General features: G+C 49.6%; 1 protein-coding gene and 1 non-coding gene across 3 annotated transcripts in view; both read right to left on the reverse strand.

Moving 5' to 3' along the window:
• IARS1 (isoleucyl-tRNA synthetase 1) overlaps positions 1-23,852 on the reverse strand; it is a 126,681-nt gene extending 102,829 nt beyond the window's left edge. For both annotated transcript variants that reach the window (XR_003754397.1, XM_029050023.1), the window contains exons 1-6: positions 23,774-23,852; positions 16,296-16,415; positions 13,261-13,417; positions 12,271-12,390; positions 11,479-11,561; positions 241-358 (exon numbers count right to left, since the gene is read on the reverse strand). Coding sequence is in view for 1 of the 2 variants with exons in the window: in XM_029050023.1 (XP_028905856.1) it covers positions 241-358; positions 11,479-11,561; positions 12,271-12,390; positions 13,261-13,417; positions 16,296-16,414 (597 nt within the window). In the remaining variant the exon portion in view is untranslated. The remainder of the gene's footprint in view (positions 1-240; positions 359-11,478; positions 11,562-12,270; positions 12,391-13,260; positions 13,418-16,295; positions 16,416-23,773) is intronic.
• Positions 18,336-18,469, reverse strand: LOC114806810. The gene has a single exon (XR_003754868.1). It is a non-coding gene; the product is annotated as a small nucleolar RNA SNORA84 (small nucleolar RNA).
• Positions 23,853-25,309: the final 1,457 nt, after the last annotated feature.

A 25,309-nucleotide genomic window follows, 5' to 3' on the forward strand; every position in this document is an offset into this window, starting at 1 on the left:
GGAAAGTGGTGTCGCCTACAGTGATGGGAAAGCCGGGGGGAAGGACAGAGTCTGGGTGGGAAGAAGAGATCTGTCTCGGGCACGTTAAGCAGGGATGTCCTGGGGGCAGGAGGAAATAATAATTATGGTGCTCGTCAAGCGCTTACTATGTGCCAAGCACTGTTCTAAGCGCTGGGGTAGATGTGAGGTCATCGGGTTCTCTGAGTCTCGTACCGAGCACTTTTCTAACGACAGCCGTACCTTGTAGTTCTGATGAGACTCGAAGTTAGAGAGCGGAGTGTTACACGCAGTTGAAAAGGGCATAACTTTCACACCTCTGTAAACCAGGCCTTTATCATACAGCTGTTTGAAAACCCACCTAAAAGACACGCATCGGGTTTAAAAAAAAAAACACACCACAGATCCAACTGAACAAACTTCTGGGGGAATGATACGGTCAGGAGCCTACTAACCCTATGGAGAGTAAAGCGTCGGCTTAGATATAAACGGTGGCTGGTCTCCAAGGAACACCAGAAACGCCAATTCAATCAGTACAGAAACGCAACTCTGGCCTTTGGCTCTTGGGGCGGGTCTCTCTTTTTGACCTCTCCCAGGGGCTTCTCTAACCAGCTCTGCCACTTTATTCCTCTTTCTACACCTCCCAGGAGGGGAACAAGCCCCCTCTCCTCGAGTAAGCGCTCGATCAACACGACCGAATGAAGGAAGGAGCTCAACGGCGATGGTTCCCAACGAGCAAGCCATCAATGCCGGGTAAAAGGCATCAGGATAAAATGGCAACCTCTAAGTCAAATTGACGAGTAGGCAGTCGGCAGGTCAAGCTCCAGTTACGGAAAACCAACTCTGCCAGGGGCCATGATGATTCCTGCCCAGGAAATGGCAGAGCGTGGTAGGAAATCAGCGAGGCAAGGTAGGCGGGAGACAGCCTATTACGAGCCAGCACTCTCATTTCGCTCCTCTAAAACCAACCTACTCGTTGTTCCTCCGTCTCGCTGATCTCGCTCCCGAGCCCCTGCCCAAATCCTCCCCGCCCCAAACCCTCCCAATCACTGAGGCGGCATCCCTAATGGAAAGAGCACGGGCCTGGGAGTCAAAGGACCTTTCCTGGCTCCGCCATTTATTATGTTGGTATTTTGTTAAGCGCTTACTATGTGCAGAGCACCGTTCTAAGCGCTGGGGTAGATACAGGGTCATCAGGTTGTCCCACATGGGGCTCACAGTCTTAATCTCCATTTTACAGATGAGGTAACTGAGGCACAGAGAAGTTAAGTGATTTGCCCACAGTCACACTGTGTGTTCTTGGGCACATGGCTTCGCTTCTCTGGGCCTCAGTTATCTCATCTGTCCAATGGGGATTACACACCCTGTTCTCTCCTACTTAGGCTGAGCCCCACGAGGGACGGGGATTGGTCTAACCGGATTATCTTGTACCTACCCCAGTGTTTGAGACAGTGTCTGGCACTTAGTAAGCGCTTAACAAGTACCACCAAAAAAAAAAAAGACTAAACTCCCATGAAGGGCAGCAGGGTCACACCCCTTATAAGAGTGCCTTTCCTTCATCCTTTTAATCACCACTACTGAAGGAATGCAAATTACCATCATAACATCAGTGACGGAACGACGTGAAGAAAACGGGCCACGAGCAACCAGCTGGCTGGATGAAAACGTCACTTAAATTTATCTACAATTATTTTCCCTACAGGTAACGGTGGCGATTTCTCCACGTGGAAAAACACAAATGGAGGGAGAATGGCTCGTTTTCATTTGCAGAAAATCCCCAAACAGTGCTTTTCTACATAAAAACTCTGAACCAAAATGTTCAGTGGAATTCTTTGTATATTAAAATTGGGGTTTCTGTAGGATAGGTTATTAGGCTAATTAAACCTGCTTAAACAGCGATGCCAAGCCACGCAATTATACTTCTGGCACTTGGAAGCAGTGCTGCCAATTCTGGATTAAGCACCAGATTCTAAAAGTGATTGAGAGTCATTCCACGAATAGTTGTGAATTTTCTTTACGGATACGCTCCTTAAAGAGGATAATTAAAAAAAAAAACAAAACCGCTTGAAGCTCACTACCCGAAAGCTACATTCCCAAGATCTGTTTTTAGGTTACACGGGCGTGTCCTTCGGCAGGACAATTTAAGAGACATTCAAATTCTGCGGGAATAATGGGAGAGGAGATTTTACTCCACTGACTACCACTGCAGAAAACAGGTTAAGTGAAGCATCTATGGAGGCTGAAATGATCCTTCTTGTGTTCAGAAAGCCGCAACCCGACTTTGTGTGAAGGTTGGCGTTCGACCCGACTTGAAAATTAACCAACAGCTCCGTCTGGTGGAAACACTTCCCAACTTCAAGCTCACAATGTTTTCTTGAAAAACCAAACCACGCTCGCGACCCGTCTCCTATCTAACTTAGCGCCGTCTGATTTCCGCCAAGCGGCAAAAACGCAAAATGTTGATTAGTCGTCCAGTGGCCCAATCCTCCCCGATACACGCACTCCAATTCGCTGCCGAAAAGGAAGTGGGATCCTGTGCGGGCCGTTTCCAAAGTCAAACCGAGTCAAAGAATATCCAATAGACAAGAGAGAAAATCGGTCGACGTCGGTAACGTTGTACACGAGGGCAAATCGTCGGTTACTCTACAGGTGAAATTCGCCCTAAACCACAAGAATATATAAAGACTCAGCACACAACGGCTAGGTCTGGAGTAATAATAATAATGATGGTGGTATTTGTTAAGCGCTTACTATGTGCCGAGCACTGTTCTAAGCGCTGGGGGTGCGGGGGGGATGTGAGCTAATCAGGTCGTCCCACGTGGGGCTCACAGTCTTCAGGTGAGGGGACTGAGGCACAGAGAAGTGAAGTGACCTAATAGTGATGGTATTTGTTAAGCGCTTACTAGGTGCCAAGCACTGTTCTATCTGTTGCCAAACTGTACATTCCAAGCGCTTAGTACAGTGCTCTGCACATAGTAAGCGCTCAGTAAATACTACTGAATGAACGAATGTTCTAAGCGCTGGGGGGGATACGAGGTAATCAGGTCGTCCCCCGTGGGGCTCAGGGTCTTCATCCCCCTTTTACAGATGAGGTAACTGAGGCCCAGAGAAGTGAAGTGACTCGCCCACAGTCACCCAGCTGACAAGCGGCGGAGCCGGGATCGGAACCCGGGGACCTCTGACTCCCAAGCCCGTGCTCTTTCCACTGAGCCATGCTCAATAAATACGACAATGAATGAATACAGTGCCTGGCGCGTAGTAAGGGCGTAACAAATGCTACGATTATTGTCATTATTATTATTAGATCGGAGACGGTCCACCCAGCACGGGGCTCTGTGGGGGGGGGGGGGGGGGGGGGGAGGACGGGAATTTTAGCCCCATTTTACAGGTGAGGAAACTGCGGCACGGATCAGTTAAGTAATTTGGGAAGCAGCGTGGCTCAGTGGAAAGAGCCCGGGCGTGGGAGTCAGAAGTCACGGGTTCGAATCCCGGCTCTGCCACTTGGCAGCTGTGTGACTGTGGGCAAGTCACTTCACTTTCTGGGCCTCAGTTCCCTCATCCAGAAAACGGGGATGAAGACTGTGAGCCCTGTGTGGGACAACCTGATTACCCTGTATCTCCCCCAGCGCTTAGAACGGTGCTCTGCACATAGTGAGCGCTTAACAAATACCAACAGTATTATTATTATTAATTTGCTCACGGTCATCCAGCAGGCAAATGCTGAAATCTGGGGTCTTCCGATTCACTCTGCTAGACGATGCTGACTTCCCAGGAACTAGCCCTTTGGTTTGATTCAAAGTGGTGCAGCTTCCACTCATTTCATCACCTAATGGCATATTTACTCATATAATCGTCTCCACCTCAACAGATTTTGGAGGAGGAAAGTATATTCTGTACCATATAATTTTACACAGTGATAGCTGTGTCACCTGGAAAGAAAGAGGGGCAGGGAGGGGAGTGATCCATTCATTAAGTGCCTATTAATAATAATAATAATAATAATAATAATGATGATGGTATTTGTTAAGCACTTACTATGTGCCAAGCACTGTTCTAAGCGCTGGGGGGGGATACAGGGTAATTAGGTTGTCCCACGTGGGGCTCGCACTTTTAATCCCCATTTTACAAATGAGGTAAGAGGCACAGAGAAGTTAAGCGACCTGCCCAAGGTCACACAGCAGACCGGTGGCTGAGTCGGCATTAGAACCCACATCCTCTGACTCCAATGCTCTTATCTACCCTCTCCGTGGAAAGACCACAGGCTTGGGAGTCAAAGGAAGTGGGTTCTAATCCCGCCTCCGCCACTCGTCTGCTGCGTGACCTTGGGCAAGTTGATTAACTTCTCTGTGGCTCAGTGACCTCATCTGGAAAATGGGGATTAAGACTGGGAGCCCCACGTGGGACAACCTGATGACCTTGTATCTATCCCAGCGCTTAGAACAGTGCCGGGCACATAGTGAGCCCTCAACAAATACCATCGTTATTAATTATCTAAGACAGGCAGGCAGTCTCAAGTGCCTGCTTCTCTCCCTCCTTTAGTCTCTCCTCCCCTTACTCCCAGATTGAATTGGAAGCAGCGTGGCTCAGTGGAAAGAGCCCGAGCTTGGGAGTCTAGAGGTCATGGGTTCGAATCCCGGCTCTGCCACTTGGCAGCTGTGTGACTGTGGGCGAGTCACTTCGCTTCTTGATGCCTCAGTTACCTCATCTGTAAAATGGGGATGAAGACTGTGAGCCTCACGTGGGACAACTTGATCACCCTGCATCTCCCCCAGTGCTCAGAACAGTGCTCTGCACATAGTAAGCGCTTAAATACCATCATTATTATTATTATTGAATTCTTACATGATCTGCATGAATCCGCCCATTTTAACACAAACTCCTCAGGAGTGGGGCACTTCTGCAAGGAGAAACAGTATGTGGATTGGGGATGGTCTTACTTTAAAACACTTGTTTAGTTCTGCTCAAATCAGCCACTAAACCAGCATTGAGATTTGCCCTGGTTATATATAATTTAAGCAACTAGATTATTAGGTTAACTCTTTCTGTCCAGTAAAGTTAAATTTAGTACACTGAGACAAGGACTATTCTCCCAGGCAAAAACACTCACAAAAAAATAAACTACAAACTAGTAACCTGCATCCATTGAATCATTTACCGAGTGCTTACTCTGTGCAAAACCTCCCCCTTCCCGCACCCGCCACGGCACTTGTGTATATATGTACATAACTATAATTTTATTTATTTATATCGATGCTATGGATGCCAGTTTATTTGTTTTGATGTGCATAAATCTATAAATTCTATTTATTTATATTGATGCTACTGAAGCCTGCTTATTTTTGATGTCTTTCTCCTCCCCATTCTAGACCGTAAACCTACTATGGGCAGGGATGGTCTCTCTTTATCGCCGAACTGTACTTTCCAAGCGCTTAGTACAGTGCTCTGCACACAGTAAGTGCTCGATAAATACGACTGAATGAATGAATAAAAAACACCATACTATGTGCTTGAGAGCATACAATAGGTGGTTTACACGATCCTTGTCTTCAAGGAGCTCTAGTCGGGGAGAGATACAAACAAATCACACAAAGAGTGAAGCGACAAGGGAGAGAAGAGGGAGCGAGGAACGGAGAGGGTTTGAGGATAGTTTCCCAAACAATGGATGTCAAGGAGGACAGTCATCACACGTCTCTCCTACGTTTCTCGTTTCCACTCTCGGACACGGGAAACGGGACCGAATGGATCGCTGATCTCAGACAGGAAGGCGCGTCTGTATTTCTGCCTCTCGTCAGGCTACATCATTTTAACCAATGATAAAAATAACCGGTCAACTAGAAAGCCATTAACTTCCATCACAGATAAACGGCACTTCACAGACGGCTGAACGGAAGCCTTTAACTATCCCGTATTTATCGATTACGGAAAACATGTTGAGTTGAAATCTCGCCCTTAATGACCCGGCCACGTACATCGCCAATAAAATCGAAACCATTAGGTGTGATCTGCCTAAAACCTCCCTCCTTTCTCTCCGGTCTCTCCCTCCCGCTGCGCTTCGACTCTCCCATCTTTCCCTGCGGGAGATCTCCTACCTTTTCTCAAAATCTACACCTTCCACCTGCACCTCAGAGCTATCCCTTTCCTACTTCTCAAAGCACCTGCCCCCTCCCTTCTTCCCTTCCTGACTACCATCTTTAACTGTTCGCTCTCCAATGGCACATTCCCCGCTGCTTTCCAAGATACTCCCTCCCACATCTCTCTCCAGTTATTTATTGCCCCATCTCCCTCCTCCACTCCGGCTTCCGCCTTCTTCGCTCTCAGAAACCGTCCTCTCAAAAGTCGCCCGACACCTCCTCCTTGCCATATCCAACGACCTCTACTCCGCCTTAATCCTCCTCGACCTCTCAGCCGCCTTCGACACTGTGGTCCCCCCCGCCCCTCCAATCCTGGAAACGTTATCTACAGAGGCTTTACTGAAACTCTCCTATCATGGCTTTCTCTCCTATCTCTGACTGCTTCTTTTCGGCGTCTTTCACGGGCTCCTCCTCCGCCTCCTACTCTGGGTTCAGTTCTGAATCCCCCTCCGTTCTCCGGCTACACCCACTGGCTTGGGGAACTCATTCGCCCCCCGGGTTTCCACCGCCGTCTCTCCACGGATGACTCCTAAAACTACATCTCCAACCCTGCCTTCTCTCCTCCTCTCGCCTTCGGGGGCATCTCTACCTGGATGTCCCGCCGACACCTAGAACTTAACCCGCCCCCAACACAACTCCTCATCTTCCCACCCAAACTCTGCACTTCCCCTGACTTTCCTATCAACCTCCCTGTCTCTCGAGCCCCTAATCTTGGCGTTTCCCCCCGGCTCATCTCCCTCGTTCAATCCACGTATTCAGCTTCTCACCGAATCCTGTCCGTTCAAACTTCGCGTCGCTGAAATCCACCCTTTCCTCTCCGGCCAAACTGCCACCCCACTGCTTCAGTGGAGAAGCGGCGGGGCTTGGCGGAAAGAGCCCGGGCTTGGGAGTCAGAGGTCGCGGGTTCTAATCCCGCTCCTGCCACTTGTCAGCTGTGTGACTCTGGGCAAGTCACTTCCCTTCTCTGGGCCTCAGGTCCCTCATTTGGAAAATCAAGCCCCACGTGGGCCAACCTGATTACCTCGTATCCCCCGCCCCCGGCGCTTAGAGCAGTGCTTCGCACATAGTCAGTGCTTAACAAATGCCATCATTATTATTATTATTCAAGCACTTATCCTAACCCGCCTTTATTACTCTATCAGTCTTCTTGCTGACCTCCTTGGCTCCCGTCTCTCCTCGCTCCAGTCCAGACTTCACTCTGCTGCCTGGATGATTTTTCTACAAAACAGTTCAGTCCACATTTCCCTATTCCTCAAGAACTTGTAGCGGCTGCTCACCCACCTCGCAAAAAGAAACTCCTTACCACTGGCTTTCCCCTCTAGACTCGCTGTGGGTACGGAACATGTCTACCATTCATTCATTCGAGAGTATTTATCGAGCGCTTACTATGTGCCGAGCACTGGACTAAGCGCTTGGAATGGACAATTCGGCAACGGATAGAGACCATCCCTGCCCGATGACGGGCTCACGGTCTAATCGTCGTACTGTACTCTCCCAAACGGTCAATACGGTGATCTGCACACAGTGAGAGCTCAATAAATACCACCGATGCTGCCGATCGGCTTTAAAGAGCCGAATCCCCTTGGCCCCTCCTATTTTATCTCGCCCATTTCCTTCTCCAGCCCAGCGCTCTCACCTCACTCCTCCTAACACCAACATACTTTACTGCAGCTCAATCTCGTCACTGATCCCTCGCCCAAGCCCTGCCTCTGGCCTGCAATTCTCTCTCCCTTCCTATCTTCTTCCTCGACTAAGCCCTCATTTCCCACACCTTCTCCCTTCTTTACGGCCCTTGCACCTGGATTTCACCCCACCCTCAACCCCTCAGCACTTATGTACCTATCCATTATTTATTTTAATATCAAGTCTGCCCTCTAGACTGTGTTTTTTTTTTAAATGCCATCTGTGAAGCGCTTAACGTGTGTCAATCACCGTTCTACGCGCAGGTGTAGATACGAGTTGATCAAATCAGATACAGTTCCTGTCTCATACGGGGCTCCTCGTTGAAGTAGGAGGGAGATCGGCTATTTAATCCCCATTTTAGTTGGGGAAACTAAGGCTCAGAGAAGTTAAGTGAGTTGCCCCAGGTCCCACAGAAGGAAAATGGCAGAGCTGGGATCTCAACCCAAGTCTGCTCTTTCCACCGGGCCACGGTACTTCTGCTCTTTATAGGCAGGGAATGTGTCTACCAACTCTGCTGTATTGTCCTCTCCCAGTTACTTAGTACACCGCTCTGAACACGGAAGGGGCTCAATAAATACAATCTGATTAATACATTGATTAATTAGGGTTTTCCTCGGAAAACGTCAAGCTTGAAATTGAACATTTTTCACAAAGGGAGCTATTTTGTAAACTTGCCCTCTAGACTAAAGACTCCCCGTGGGCAGGGCCCACGTCTACCGATTCGGATATATCATGATAATAACAACTGTGGTATTTGATAAGCGCTTACTATATGCCAGGCACTGTACTAAGTGCTGGGGGGGAATATAAGCAAATCAGGGTGGACACAGTCCCTGTTCCACATCAGGCTCACAGTCATAATCCCCACTTTACAGATAACTGAGACACCGAGAAATGAAGTGACTTATCCAAGGTCACAGAGCAGACAAGCGGAGGGGCAGGGATTAGAACCCAAGACCTTCTGACTCCCAGACCCGTGCTCTATCTACTAGGCCATGCTGCTTCTCTACCGCACTCTCCCAAGCGCTCAGAACAGCGGTCTGCATACAGTGAGCGCTTAATAAAATACCGATCGACTGATTCAAACGAGTTTAAAAGGCAGGTCTAACCTAGGCCTATGAAACTCATGGCTCAGAAGCTCAGTGTAGCCCACTGGTTGGGGGGGAGGGAGGGTATCTAGCAAGGGGACAGAGACTCAGCAGAGGCACCTTTTAGCGCCAGCCCTGCCGGCACGCTAACTCCCTGCTCCCGCACGCAGTTACGGGGGCGGTGGCTGCTACTCTCTGTGGCTCTGGGACTCCGGAGCTCCAAACCTGGGAGAGGAGCAGCAATCGGGCAAGTCGCAGTAGTCACTCGACACTGAACCCGAGCAAGCACTTGAGACAGTGCAATAGAGTGAGAAGATACAATCCCAGGGAGGCAGAGAAACGAGCTGACGGAGAGAAGAGGTAAAAGACAAACTGGGTTTTTAGATAAGTAGCGGGATATGGAAGCTGATCTGTAGCAAAGTGCTACGGGTGGGAGCGAATGCCTAAGTACACAGCTGACACCAGAGTTTTTGAGGTGGAGGTTGGGGTCGGGGGGACGGTCAAGACATGACCTAGGGAGAGAGGAGATGTGGCTTCAGAAGGACTTGTGAAGAGGGAGAGAGTTGTGGTCTGGTGGATCTGAAGGGGGTGGAAGTTCCCAGCAGCAGCAGCCCCTCCAGTCTTGAAGGAAAAAAACCCCAAAAACCCACCAAAACCAACATCGGTGTGCTGGAGTTTCCCGGCTGGATTATTGTGTCGGCCTCCTCTCTGATCTCCCTTCCTCCTGTCTCTCCCCGCTCCCGTCTATTCTTCATTCCGTTGCCCGGCTCATCTTCCTGCAGAAACGCTCTAGGCATGTCACGGTTGCCTATCAACCTCCGCACGAAACAAACGCTTCTCACTCTGGGCTTCAAGGCTCTCCATCACCTTGCCCCCTCCTACCACTCCTCCCTTCTCTCTTTCTACCGCCCACCCCGCACGCTCCGCTCCTCTGCCGCTCACCTCCTCACCGTCCCCCCTTCACGCCTATCCCGCCGTCGACCCCCGGCCCACGTCCTTCCGCTGTCCTGGAACGCCCTCCCTCCTCACCTCTGCCAAACTAATTCTCTTTCCTCTTCAAAGCCCTACTGAGAGCTCACCTCCTCCGAGAGGCCTCCCCAGACAGAGCTTCCCCTTTTCCCTCTGCTCCCTCCCCCTTTCCCTCCCCTCAGCTAAGCCCCCTTTTCCTCTGCTCCTCCCCCTCTCCCTTCCCCTCCCCTCAGCACTGCGCTCATTTGGAGATATTTTTATGACCCTATTTATTTTGTTAATGAGGTGCACATCCCCTTGATTCTATTTACCATGATTATATTGTCTTGTTTTTGTCCGTCTGTCTCCCCCGTTAGACTGTGAGCCCGTCATTGGGCAGGGATTGTCTCTATCTGTTGCCAAATTGTACATTCCAAGCGCTTAGTCCCATGCTCTGCATATAGTAAGCGCTCAATAAATACTATTGAATGAATGAATGGAGTACAGGAGGGAGGAGCAGAGACAGGAGACGCAAACACACCCCGACGGTGGCATGTGTCTACTTGTCTCTGCTCCTCTCCCCACTCTGCCAATCTTGGCCCACCGGTTCTCGTCAAAGGCCTGCCTATAACGCAGAATCCGCAAACAGCAAGTTAACTTAGAAAGTGAAGCCACGCGTGAGACTGACGAGCTTGAGAACTTGTCAGGCTTGTATAAGCTCCGTCGGGTAAAGGCTAAGTCGATCCACTCTCATTGCCCCAGCCCCTTCTACCGAGCCCATGAGTTATTCGTTCTCGGGACCAAAGCAGAAGTAGCGTGGCTCAGTGGAAAGAACCCGCGTTTGGGAGTCAGAGGTCATGGGTTCGAGTCTCGGCTCCGCCACTTGTCAGCTATGTGATCTTAGGCAAGTCACTTCACTTCTCTGGGCCTCAGTGACCTCATCTGGAAAATGGGGACTATGACTGTGAGCTCCACGTGGGACAACCTGATGACCTTGTATCTACCCAAGTGCTTAGAACAGCGCTCGGGAAGACAGTAAGCGCTTAACAAATACCAACACTTTCGATTAGACCGTGAGCCCGTCACTGGGCAGGGATTGTCTCTACCTGTTGCCGAATTGTACATTCCAAGCACTTAGTACAGTGCTCTGCACATATTAAGCGCTCAATAAATACTACTGAATGAAGGAATGAACGAACCCCTAAAGCACAAAGCCACGGGCGACGGTTCTCAAGCGTCCTGTCTTCCCCCACTCCACCCACCCAAATTCCCCGGGGACCAGACAAAGAGAAAGCCCAAAAAATCTTCCGCCAAGCTCCTTGAGGGTAAGGATTCTCACCTCTACCATTATCTCCCCAGCTCTTAGGGGAATGTTCTAACCCCCGAGAGACTGTGTGAGCCCCGTGGGGGGCAGACATAACTGTGTCCAACCTGATGATCTCGTACAGTGCTTCGGTACACAGTACGCAAATACCAAAAGAAAAATAAAACACTTTTGATTGGCATCATGTTCACTTTCAATACCTCAAAATAAATCTCAAGCGGGAGCATTTAAGTTGGACTGTGCTGCCTGTAATATCCCTTATCTGGGACCTATCAAAATATCCTAATTATTTCAAGGAATAACTTACCATACAGACTCCATGAATTGTGGATACAGAGTTTTGTAGTCATTATCAAAGTCAATCCAGCGGCCAAGTCTGGTAACGGTGGCCTATAAAAATAGAAGATGTTAAGTACCGGTGAACAACGGGAGAGGTCGTGGACAGCTATGTAAACTCTTTTAATTCTACCATCACCATTTGCTCAAGGACACAGAAAAACTGATGAACTGATATTCTTACACTTGGTCATCCCCCTCTTCGCAGAGTATTCTGTGAACAAGCTAGAAACTAGGTCTTTTCCCTACACCCAAAGGCAAGCAATATCTTAATTCTTCCTCAGCGGCAAACGTTTCATATCTAATATCCGTCATCACGGTCGAGTTCATTCCGGCAAGTGATTAAAAGACTTCTAAATCACCCCGAAGAACAGGAATGTACCCATACACGCTACCGTGGGTCGGCTAAAAATTCCACCTTCTGACTGGAAGGAGAGAGGGAATCTCGAAGAGATGGTCCCAATAGCAGGGTTCACACAAACCCCTATGGAAATCGGTACCAAAGTCCAAAGCGTGATGCTCCTGAACTCCCCCCCGAATCTGCCTTATCGGTCACGCTTACACATGACAAACTTAAAAAAATTCCAGAAATAAATGAGTTCTAATGTGAACCAAAGAAGAGAGCAGGTCTCTCAATTACAGGTGTCTTCATTTCAGGTACCTATAAAGTCCTCGGTCCACGCTTGTCTTATCGAGGCTTCGCCCGAAAGGAATTTCCCCATTCAAAACTAAACGCCAGACTAGGAATCGTGCTGCAACATACCTTCCATTCAGTAGAATATCTCATCACGATTGCCCTACATTGATTGTTATATTCGACAATCCCCATTTTGGCTACATCTTCCGGTCCTTTGATTCCTAGAGTCTTGTCTATTTCATACTCCTGAAAAATGAATTGATACTCAGAGACGGGCATGGACGCACACGCGTACACGAACACCGTGATTATACATGTATAATTTTCGTTACCCTATTTATTTTGTTAATGAATTGTACATCGCCTTGATTCTACTTTAGTTGCCACTGTTTTTACGAGATGTTCTTCCCCTTGACTCTATTTATTGCCATTGTTCTTGTCTGTCCGTCTCCCCCAATTAGACTGTAAGCCCGTCAAACGGCAGGGACTGTATCTGTTGCCGACTTGTTCATCCCAAGCGCTTAGTACAGTGCTCTGCACATAGTAAGCGCTCAATAAATACTACTGAATGAATGAATGAATGAACATGTATTTGGTGGGGAGGTAAACCGTACCGATCGCAACAATACCACCTCGGCTTCCTGCCCTATCTGGGTGGGAAGAAGGCAGAGAGCAACCCACGTTCCTAACATTTGGAATATTGGGAAACTTGTGGCCACTGTGACTGGTGGACTCTGACCAGCCTGCCAGAGTGGCTAAAAACAGTTTTTTAACCCATAATTTAGCGGAGCTCCCTCCCGTTACTTTGTTGTCCTTGTTTTACGTTCTGTGGGGCTTTTTAATAATTTCAAAATTCCCCTTTGTGTTTACCACCAGGCCCCTAACTCCCCTTTATTTAGACTGAGTACTCTGTGGGCCAAGGACCATGTCTGAATTAGCACCCTCATACTTCTTCCCAGGGCTTAGTCCAGCGACGGCATACAGGAGCTCAATAAACACTGTCGAATATATCAAGGATTATACTAATGCTCGGTACGAGTGGCAATCTGGAACCTGCCTCTCCTTCCCACCCCACCCCTCCTTAAAAAGCCAAGATGATCTCGGACTCGAACATACCACAGGTAAACCGTGACAATCCCATCCAAATCTTCTGTCAACATGAAATCCACTCTGGTGAGCGTATCTGGTGACTATGTCTTTAATTGTCCCGGCAAGTATATGGCCGTAATGAGGAAGCCCGGTAGCAAATGGCGGCCCATCGTAGAAAGTGAATCTGTCGGACAACAAGAGAAAGTAGAAATACACTGCTATCACAAAGTCAGTCCAGTCTCAACTGGAGATTTAAGCTGATTTATTCAACACTTAGCTCCTTCCCCATGGGCGTCAGCAGCAATAGTCACTCATTCTCCAGTTACTTGCTGAACCCCTCTGCCCAAAGTACTGTATTAAACTAGGCTCTTGAGGGAGTACAATAAAAGGAGACACACTCCCTCCCTTCAAGGAGCTTGTAATAGAATGAGGGGAGGCAAATAGACACGTGGCGGTTGGAACAGTAAGAAAAAGATTCATTCAACCGTATTGAGTGCTTACTGCGTGCAGAGCGCTGTACTAAGTGCTTGGAAAGTACAATTCGGGCAACAGAGAGAGACAATCCCTGCCCACAACGGGCTCACAGTCTAGAAAGGGGGAGACGGACATCAAAGTAAGTGAACAGGCATCAGCAGCATCAATGCAAATAAATAGAATTAGAGATATATACACATCAAAACAAGTAAACAGGCATTAATATAAATAGAATTATAGACGTACAAATATACACAAGCGCTGTGGGGCGGGGAGGTAGAGCAAAGGGAGTGAGTCGGGGCGATGGAGGGGGGAGCTGAGGAAAAGGGGGAATTGCTCTGGGAAGACCTCCTGGAGAAGGTGAGCCCTCAGTAGGGCTTTGAAGAGTGAGGAAATGGGACTGTTTGGCGGAGGTGAGGAGGGACGGCATTTCAGGCCAGAGTAGGATGTGGGCCAGGGGTCGACGGAGGGACGGGCGAGAACGAGGAACAGTGAGGAGGTTAGCGGCAGAGGAGCAGAGTGCGCGGGCTGTGATGTAGAAGGAGAGAAAGGAGGTGAGATAGGAGGGGGCAAGGCGACGGACAGCTTTGAAGCCAAGAGTGAGGAGTTTTTGCTTGATCCGGAGGTTGATGGGCAACCACTGGAGATTTTTGAAGGGGGCGGGGGTGGTGACGTGCCCTGAACGTTTCTGTAGAAAGATATTCCGGGCAGCAGAGTGAAGTATAGACTGAAGTGGGGAGAGACAATTGGTAATGGCAAAAGTACAGAAAACTTGGACAATCACACAAGTCTTATGGTAGTATGAAAGACTTGCATGAAGCATGAAATTCCCTTCCGTTTTACTGTATTCAAACCAACTGCCAAGAAACTAGACGACCCTTCAAGATGCCACAGTGTGCCAACAGAATAGGCCACGCCCTCAAAACCCTGAAATGACTATTAATTGCCTTCAGCATCCAAATTTCCAGGGATGAGCCGCTCCTCTCCTTCAATGCCCTCTATTCTCACTCTACCCGAACTGATTCTCTTCGCTCCAACTGGACAAAAATCTTCGCCGGCTTTTGAATGTTGCCCTCTCTTGCTTCAGAGTCACGGCCTTTGCTTTTCGCTTGGCCCGGGACAACCCTCCCCGCCCCCTCTCTACCGGAACATTCCCTTCCCCTCTTTCAAAACTCTGCTCAAGGCTCAGCTTCCTCCAATCTAAGCTCACCTGGCTCCAGTCACCTCAGACAATGTATGCTTTTCATCCCATTCCATCTTTTTACTTACTTCCTCACATTTAGCACGTGTGTATATTCTTTACGGCTGCGATTGGCTAATTATTTATTGTAATGCTGGGCCTTCAAATTTATACTTTTTTAGGGTTTGTTCCCTCTCCCTGCTGGAGCACGAGCTCTTGGAGGACACACGCCTACATACCCTGTACTCAGAAGGAGCCTGGAAGTCAGAAGGACCTGGGTTCTACTTCTGACTCCACCATTTGCTGTGTGACGTTGGGCAAGTCACTTCATTGCTCTGTGCCAGTCATCTCGTCTGTACAATGAGGATGAAGACTGTGAGTCCCATGTGGAACGTGGACTGTGCCCAACTTGATTAACACAGCCCAGTGCTTAGTACGGTGCCTGGCATATAGTACGCGCTTAAAAAAAAAAAAAGAATATCCCCATGCCTGTTACAGTGTTTTGTTCAGCTGTCATTTAATGAATGCTGGACTGACCTCTCATATAATCTAGAATCGGGTGCTCATCGAGTCTGTGTTTCATTTTCACCAAAATCCCAGCAACCTCACACATACTCATGCCTTGTTTTTCTAGCAGAAGAGTGTGAAAAAAAGTAATTTTCACTATCACCGGATACTGGGCATGGTTTATGTGCCTCAGTGGGAACCAGACAGAGGGAGAAAATCAAATTTGGGGGGAAAAAAAATAGAGATGGCAAAATAAGTTGAAGCCGGGTGAAAAAAGTAGCATTAGGGGATAACATGTTGAAAAGTTTCAATAACCTCATCCTGTACAGTGACGTGACAAAGAAATTTTGAATGACCTTTCCCCTCTTTACTTAACCACGAACACGAACAAGTTACGGGAGAAGTTCTATAGCTCTCTCCAGATGAAACTGGATCCCTTTTCCCTCACCCCTTCTGCTTCAAAAGGGACCCATTTTATGGGAGTATGGGGGAAAAAAAAATCAGGGAGCACCCAAAATGCAATCAAACTTAATTAAATTCACTAAAAGAAACAGTTGAAGAGAACCGTCTCAGCGCCAACGAGATCTGACAGCACTCCAAGAAGGGAGTGAACAGTACCAAAGACAGCAAAGGGGTCGAGGAGGATTAGGATGGACCGGAAAGCCGTTGGGTTTGGCTAGGAAAAGGCGATTCTTCGCTCCAACCGGACAGAAATCTTTGCCGGCTTTTGAATTGTGCCCTCTCTGGCTTCGGAGTCCCGGCCTTTGCTTTTCACTTGGCCTGGGACAACCCCTCCCGCCCCCTCTCTACCGTAACATTCCCTTCCCCTCTTTCAAAACTCTGCTCAAGGCAGAGTTCCCGGAAGCCCAAGTAAGGAGTCGAGAAAGTGAAACGCACTTACCTGGGTTTATTTTTTGACTGTTTTAGGCATTCCTGAAAACAATTAAATTTGGACCAGAACTGCAGGATTTTTTCTTCTTCAGCAGGAAAACTGATGGTTTCTGCCACCTGCTGAACCATTCTGTCAATAAACAGGAACAGTATTTATTGAGCACCCACTGTGGGCAATGCACTATATTAAGAGATCTGTTTCTTGCCCACGAGGAGCTTACGTCCTAACGGGGGTGGGGGGAAGAGAGACATATTAAACTCTTGTCAAATAGAAGAATTATTGGCCAAATAAGTGATTCACAACATACACAAGGGAAGAGGGAGGGCAAGAGTATATACTTAAGCGTCAGAGGTGGCCGCCAGGCTTAGGAGACGGGAATCAGTCGGGGGGAGACTGCTGGAGACGGGATCTGGGGAGCGCGTCAAACCTCAGAAGCTCCGGCCTGACGGATTTGGGAGGGGAGAGGTGGAGACGGTTCCAGGCCAGGAGAACGGCGCGAGGGGACTGAGGGGGGAGAGGTGAGAGCAAAGTGAGTAGCTTGGAGTGGGAGTGAGTGAGTTAATAATAATAATAATGTTGGTATTTGTTAAGCGCTTACTATGTGCAGAGCACTGTTCTAAGCACTGGGGTAGATACGGGGTCATCAGGTTGTCCCACATGAGGCTCCCAGTCTTCATCCCCATTTTACAGGTGAGGTCACTGAGGCCCAGAAAAGTGAAGTGCCTTGCCCACAGTCACACAGCTGCCAAGTGGCAGAGCAGGGACTCGAACCCAAACCCATGACCTCTGACTCCCAAGCCTGAGATCTTCCCACTGATCCATGCTGAGGGAGTAACGGTTGAAGAGGGCAGGTATGTAGGATGAGGAGGCTCGGTGGAGAGCCTAAAAGTCGATCTCGAGGAGCCTTTGCTTCGAAAATCAGGATGGGGCATTTTTTCAGTGGTATCTGTGAACCACTTACTATGAGCCAAGACCTGTGCTCAGCACTGGGACAGATACAAGATAATCAGGTCAGACACAGTCCACGTCCCACATGGGGCTCAGTCTTAAGACTTAGAGAAGCAGCATGGCCTGGTGGACAGAGCACGGGCCAGGGAATCGGAAAGATCTGGGTTCTAATCCCGGCTCCGTCACTTGTATGCTGTGTGATCTTAGACAAGTCACCTGCCTCATCTGTAAAGTGGGGACGAAGACTGTGAGCCCCACGTGGGACAACCCGATGATCCAGTATCTCCCCCAGCGCTTAGAACAGTGCCTGGTACATAGGGAGTGCTTAAGAAACACCATCACCATTATTATTATTATATGGGTTATTCATAAATACTGCCAATCAAATATATTTATTGAGCTCTTACCATGTGCACTTTGTACACTGTACTAAACACTTGGGAGAGCACAACACAACACGATTATCAGACGTGTTCTCTGCCCATAAAGAGCTTATGGTCTGGAGGAAAGTAAGAAGGAAAAAAGAAGTTACGGATAGAAAAGAATAAGAAGCTTCCAGTCTGGAGGAAAGAAAGAAGGAAAGAATAACAAGCTTCTAGTCTGGAGGAAAGAAGGAAAAAAGAAGTCAAGGAAGGAAGGAAAGAAAGAAAAAAGAAGGAATGAATAACAAACTTCCAGTCTGGAGGAAAGAAAGGAAAGAAAGAAGGAAAAAAAGAAGGAAAGAAAGAAAAAAGGAAAGAAAAGACAGAAGGAAAGACAAAAAAGGAAGGAAAGGAACAAAGGAGAGGAGGACAGACTTTCCTGAATGGAAGAGGTTGGTCTTGGGCAGATTTAAAGGAAGGGAGGGTTGTAGGGCGGTGAACCAGGAGCAAGGTTTCGAGTCACGCCTCAACAACAGAAGTTCTCCTTGCGGGAAACTGCGAAGCAGCGGGATTGGTGGGAATGGAGAAAATCAGCAGGAACTAAGACAAGGTGGGAACAGTGATTCTAGGCAACACATCCCTTTAAGGCAATAAAGTCAAGTGACAATTATACAGACGAATCTTTATTAAACCGAGTTTACAACAATTCTTCGAGGAAGTAAGTTCTCTTTCAGATGACTTGTGTAACTGTGACCGGGCTATGGAGGCTGCTGAGGAATTACAGACTCCATGCAAAAAATCACAGAATTACTTTTGGCCAGTTTCTATCAACTGGAGTACTGCATCAATAACAGCAACCAGTAACCACAAGGCCGTGTTCACCAAACGTTCTGAAAATCGCTAACACCCATGAATTCCGATACGTCTCCTGGAGGCAAAAAGTGAGAAACAAATATATCTTGTCATTCTTAAACATTTGCCCTCCAGCGCTTTACCTTAATCCACATTCCTGAAATATACTTTTGTTCGTAGGCTGTGGCACTGGGGCATAAATTCATTGTCGGCAACCTTAAACACTCCCCACTTTTTTGGGAAAATTCAGGAGCAAATGTAAAAGGGGGGGAGGAGGGGCGGGTCAATCAAGGGGGGCCCGATCCAACCACTGGATCCTGCAGCGGACCCATCCAGGGAGAAGCCCCGGTTTGCCGAGAACGGTGAGGTGCCCAAAGACATCCCAAGTCATTTTCAGGTTTTACTGCTGATAAATGAAAATTCAGCAATTTGAAAGTGCCGTCATAGTTGACTGGATTGTAATATCTTAATTTGAACGATAACTGAGCCAGACGATTAAAAATCTGACTTCGTTTCATCACGCCGACCCGATACTCCTTCCGATAAATCCACTTTTCTTACCGCAATCCAGCCTTGTGAATTACCTGGTCGGCTAACGGTGAATCTTCGGTTTTGTACAGAGCATGGATTCTCTTTTTCATGTCGTGAATACGACGGCTGGCTTTCCACTCTCCCTCCCCCATTCTGTTTTCAATCAATCAGTGGTATTTTCTGTGTACCTACTGAGTGCCAAGCACTGGTGCTTCCTGCTTTTTTAAGCTATCAGGTATCGTCTTAACATTGTCATTTATCTCCCATAAGTGTCTGCCATGAGCTTACAGAGGAAACAGAAAATCCTTCAAAAAGTGATCACGTGTAATGCATGTGTCATGACACTGCCATATACAAGTTGGAGAAAGACCTGAACAGCTCATTAGGGGCCCAAAGATGTGAAAGAATTAAATTGGACGCGTCAATCACACGATAGCATTTATTATTAATAAGGCATATCCGGCGCTTACTGTGTGTCGAGCACTGTTCTAAGAGCAGGAGGAGATACAAGTTAATCAAGTCAGACATCACCTCCGCCCCACATGGGGCTCCCAGAATAAGGAGGGAGAACGGGCATCGAATCCCCATCTTCCAGATGAGGAAACCGAGGCACAGACGGGTTAAATGACTTGCCCAGGGTCCCCACAGCAGACAAGCGGGGGAGCCAGGATTAGAACCCGGGTCCTTGGACCTCCACGCCCAAGCTCTTTCCACTAGGCCAAGCCGCTTAATACTGAGGGCTGTGGGCAGAGCACCGTACCGCCCGCTGGGAAGAATAGAAAAATAACACAATCGGTAGGCGTGTTCCCTATGGGTAATTTGTGAAAAAGTGACGCTTTTTCGGGTGGTCGCTTAAAACGGGACACTGGGACAACTTCAGGACTGACCATCAATGCAAGAGATCATCCTGATCTTCAGTAAATGTTATTATTTCTCTAATAAAACTCATATCGGATCAATTAGGGATGTCACTCTGTGGGCCCGGAACTTAACCCCAATTTCCCCCAGGAAAATTTGCCATTTTCCAGAGCAAAAACCAAGGCGCAAGCCGAGACCCAGCTGGACCGCTGAAAACCCAACCTGGAACCGAATGACTGATAATTCAGGGTTTTGTACATTTTTATAGGCAAGTTACACTCTGAGTTTAGGTCATGGTGGCCTTTCAATCTTAAAATGTCCATATTGGAAGCAGTGCGGCTCAGTGGAAAGAGCCCGGGCTTGGGAGTCAGAGGTCGTGGGTTCTAATCCCGGCTCCGCCGCTTGCCAGCTGTGTGACTGTGGGCAAGTCGCTTCACTTCTCTGTGCCTCAGTTCCCTCATCTGTAAAATGGGGATTAAAACTGTGAGCCCCACGTGGGACAACCTGATCACCTTGTATCCCCCAGCGCTTAGAACAGTGCTTTGCACATAGTAAGCACTTAAAAAAATACGATCATCATCATATTTGGTTCTGCCACTTGCCTGCTGTGATCCTGCACGAGTCGGCAGGGAACATGTCTAGCGACTCTTCCGTATTGGCCTCTCCCCAGCGTTCAGTACAGCGCGCTACCCATAGTGCTCGATAAACATGACTGAGGGGGAAGTCACTGAAACTCTCTGTGCCTCGATTCTCTCATCGGCAAAACGGGAAGGAAACGCCCGATCTCCCTCCTACTCAGAATGTGAGCCCCCGGGGTGGGGTTGGGGCTGCATCCAACCGGATCATCTCGTCTTTACCTCAGCATTTAACACAGTGCTTGGGACACGCAAAGTGCTTAAACACCACGCTAATCATTCTGTCATTACGCACAGTCCATAAGGGCCAAGTACTTTGAGAAGCAGCGTGGCTCGGCGGAGAGAGCCCGGGCTCGGGAGGCGGAGGTCGTGGGTTCGAATCCCCCCTCCGCCACCTATCGGCTGTGTGACTCTGGGCAAGTCACTTCACCTCTCTGCGCCCCAGTGACCTCATCTGTAAAACGGGGATGACGACGGGGAGCCCCACGTGGGACAACCCGATCACCTTGAGAAGCAGCGTGGCTCGGTGGAAAGAGCCCGGGCTTGGGAGTCGGAGGTCAGGGGTTCTAATCCCGGCTCCGCCGCCTGTCGGCGGCGTGACCTCGGACAAGTCGCTTCACTTCTCGGTGCCTCAGTTCCCTCATCTGGAAAATGGGGATGAAGACTGTGAGCCCTACGTGGGACAACCTGATGACCCTGTATCTACCCCGGCGCTTGGAACGGTGCTCGGCACATAGGCAGCACTTAACAAATACCAACATTATTATAATCTTGTCACTAGCTACCCCAGCGCTTGGAACAGTGCTCGGCAGAGTAAGCGCTTAACAAATACCATCGGTATTGTTATTACTCTGGCTCCCATACATACGGGGAGAGGAAGAGATCAGAGCAGGCGAAGGGACAGTGAGATCGGGTGGCTACGGAGCGCGTTTACTGCCCGCTTACTGTGTGCAGAGCACTGTGCTACGCCCTAGGGAGAGCAGGACAGAGTCGGCAGATACGCTGCCTGCCCGCAACGTGCTCACAGGGTAGATGAGGCGCAAATCGATACACTGACTCGTATCAGGGTGGGCAAGGAACGCAACTCTGATCTACCGTCCTCCGAGCGTTTAGTACAGTGTTCTGCTCACGGTAAGTGAAGGTGCACCCAACACCATCAACGAAGGGTCCGATTCCTCGCGGAACCGAGTTTCCCACCTTCCTTCCTGCCCCTGGGGAGGGGGATGGGGACAGAGAAAAGCAGCGTGGCGGAACGGCTACGGCCCGGGCGTCACAAGGTCATGGGTTCTAATAATGATAACGATAATAATAATGATGGCATTTGTTAAGCGCTTACTATGTGCAAAGCACTGTTCTAAGCACTGGGAAGGATACAAGGTGATCAGGTTGTCCCCTGTGGGGCTCACAGTCTTCACCCCCCTTTTACACTTGAAGGAACTGAGGCCCAGAAAAGTGAAGTGACTGGCCCAAAGTCACAAAGCTGACAAGCGGCGGAGCCGGAATTTGAACCCAGTCCCGGCTCCGCCACCCGTCTGCTGCGTGACCTCGGGCCAGTCGCTTCACTGGGCCTCAGTGACCTCATCTGTAAAGTGGGGCTCGGGGCCGAGTCCAATTCCACTGGCTTCTACTACTCAGTGGAAAGAGCACGGGCTTGGGGGTCAGAAATCATGAGTTCGAATCCCGGCTCTGCCACTTGTCAGCTGTGTGACTGTGGGCAAGTCACTTAACTTCTCTGTGCCTCAGTTCCCTCATCTGTAAAATGGGGATTAACTGTGAGCCTCACGTGGGACAACCTGACTACCCTGTATCTACCCTGGCGCTTAGAACAGTGTTCTGCACATAGTAAGCGCTTGACAAATACCAACATGATTATCATTACCACTACAACCCGTCACTGGGCAGGGATCGCCTCGATCCGTTGCCCACCTGTACACTCTGAGCGCTTGGTACAGGGCTCTGCACAGAGGAGTGGTCGGGAAATACGAGTAAACGAACAATGATGATAATGACGGCACTCGTTAAGCGCTCACTCTGTGCAGAGCACTGTTCTCAGCGCCGGGGTAGGCACGGGGTAATGAGATCGTCCCACGTGGGGCTCAGAGTCTTCATCCCCATTTTTCCAGGTGAGGTGACGAGGCACAGAGGAGTGAAGAAGTGACTCGGCCCAGGTCACGCAGGTGTGCAGAGCACTGTTCTAAGCACTGGGGTAGACGGGGGGTAATCAGATCGTCCCACGTGGGGCTCAGAGTCGTCATCCCCATTTTTCCAGATGAGGTGACGAGGCACAGAGGAGTGAAGTGACTCGGCCCAGGTCACGCAGCTGACGAGTGGCGGAGCCGGGATTCTGTTTGGCGCTTATGGCGGAGAGGCGGCCACGGGGCCGTCCCACGTGGGGCTCGCCTTCACCTACTGCGGCCCAGAGAAGCTCATAAATAAATGGTGGTATCTGTTAAGCGCTTACTCTGTGCCAAGCACTCTTCTCAGCGCTGGGGGGCTACGAGGTGATCAGGTTGTCCCACGAGGGCTCACAGTTTTCATCCCCGTTTTCCGGATGAGGTCACTGAGGCTCAGAGAAGTGACTGGCCCAAAGTCACACAACGGAAAATAAATGGTGGTATCTGTTAAGCGCTTACTCTGGGCCAAGCACTGTTCTCAGCGCTGGGGGCTACAAAGTGATCAGGTGGTCCCACGTGGGGCTCACACTTTTCATGCCCGTTTTCCGGATGAGGTCACCGAGGCCCACAGAAGTGAAGTGACTTGCCCAAGGTCACAAAGCTGCCAAGAACCCGTGACCTCTGACCCCCAAGCCCGCGCTCTGGCCACTGAACCACGGGGCGGGGGGACTACCAGGTGGCCCCACGTGGGGCTCACGGTCTTCATCCCCATTTTCCAGATGAGGGAACTGAGGCACAGAGAAGGGAAGCTCATTCATTCAATAGTATTTACTGAGCGCTTACTATGGGCAGAGCACTGTACTAAGCGCTTGGAATGGACAACTGGGCAACAGATAGAGACGATTCCTGCCCAGCGACGGGCTCACAGTCTAATCGGGGGAGACGGACGGACAAAAACAAGACGACTTCATCACGAGAAATAGATTCAAGGGGATGGGCGCCTCATTAACAAAAGAAATAGGGTCGCTCATTTGGAGAGCAAATGAGCGCAGTGCTGAGGGGAAGGGGGAGCAGAGGGGAAGGGGGAGCAGAGGGCAAAGGGGCAGCTCAGTGTAGGAAGGCCTCCCGGAGGAGGTGAGAGGTGGAGCGGCGGAGCCTCGGTCCGACACCCGTTCGCGCCCACTCACCTGCCGCCACCGAACCCGTCCTCAGCGACCCCAGATGATGCAACGGCCGGAAAGAGGGAGCGGAAGCGGCGCGCGGACGGGCGCGCGAGCGGTCCCGCCGCTCCCGCCAATCAGCGCTCGGCTCCCGGCCGCCTTCAACAACGTGACAGCCGATTGGTCAGTCGGCCTAACCGCCATCTTCCCCACTCTGCCTTTCCACGGTTGCCGCTGCCTTTTATTTATTCATTCGTTCATTCAATAGTATTTATTGAGCGCTTACTATGTGCAGCCCAGTGGACTTCAGATAAGCAGCGTGGCTCAGTGGCAAGAGCTCGGGCTTGGGAGTCAGAGGATGTGGGTTCGAATCTCGGGTCCGCCACTTGTCAGCTGGGTGACAGACTGTGCGCCCGTCAATGGGCAGGGACTGTCTCTGTTGCCGATTTGTCCATTCCAAGCGCTTAGTACAGTGCTCTGCACTTAGTAAGCGCTCAATAAATACTAATGAATGAATGAAGTCACTTCTCTGGGCCTCAGTGACCTCATCTGGAAAATGGGGATGGAGACCGTGAGCCCCACGTGGGACAACCTGATCACCTTGTATCCCCCAGTGCTTAGAACAGTGCTTTGTACATAGTAAGCGCTTAACAAATGCCACCATTATTATTATTATTATTATAATGATGTTGCTCAAGCGCTGCTGGAAGCAGCGTGGCTCAATGGCAAGAGCCCGGGCTTGGGAGTCAGAGTCCATGGGTTCGAATCCCGACTCTGCCACTTGGCAGCTGTGTGACTGTGGGCAAGTCACTTCACTTCTCTGGGCCTCAGTTCCCTCATCTGTAAAATGGGGATGAACTGTGAGCCTCACGTGGGACAACCTGATGATTCTGTATCTACCCCGGCGCTTAGAACACTGCTCTGCACATAGTAAGCGCCTAACAAATACCAACATTTTTTACTAAGCGCTTGGAATGGACAGATCGGCAACAGATAGAGACAGTCCCTGCCCTTTGACGGGCTCACAGTCTAATCGGGGGAGACGGGCAGACAAGAACAATAGCAATAAGTAGAATCGAGGGGATGAACATATTAAAACAATAGCAATAAATAGAATCAAGGAGATGTACACTTCATTAACAAAATAAATAGGGTAATAAAAATCTATCCACATGAGCAGACGAGCACAGCGCTGAGGGGAAGGGCCCCTGCCAGGTGGCGGCCACTGTGCTGAGCGCCGGGGTGGATCCGGCCCGGTGGCGTCGGATGCGAGGTCCCTTCGTCCGGATGAGGTCGCCGAGGCCCAGGGAGGGAAGTGAAGTCAGTCGATCAGTCAGTCATTCAACAGTATTGAAGCAGCGTGGCTCAGTGGCAAGAGCCCGGGCTTGGGAGTCCGAGGTCATGGGTTCAAATCCCCCCCTGCCACTTGTCAGCTGGGTGACTGTGGGCAAGTCACTTCTCTGGGCCTCAGTTCCCTCATCTGAAAAATGGGGATGAAGACTGTGCCCCTCACGTGGGACAAACTGATTACCCTTTATACCCCAGCGCTTAGATCAGTGCTCT

Source organism: Ornithorhynchus anatinus, chromosome X1 (assembly GCF_004115215.2).
Source record: "Ornithorhynchus anatinus isolate Pmale09 chromosome X1, mOrnAna1.pri.v4, whole genome shotgun sequence".
NCBI classification, from domain to species: domain Eukaryota; kingdom Metazoa; phylum Chordata; class Mammalia; order Monotremata; family Ornithorhynchidae; genus Ornithorhynchus; species Ornithorhynchus anatinus.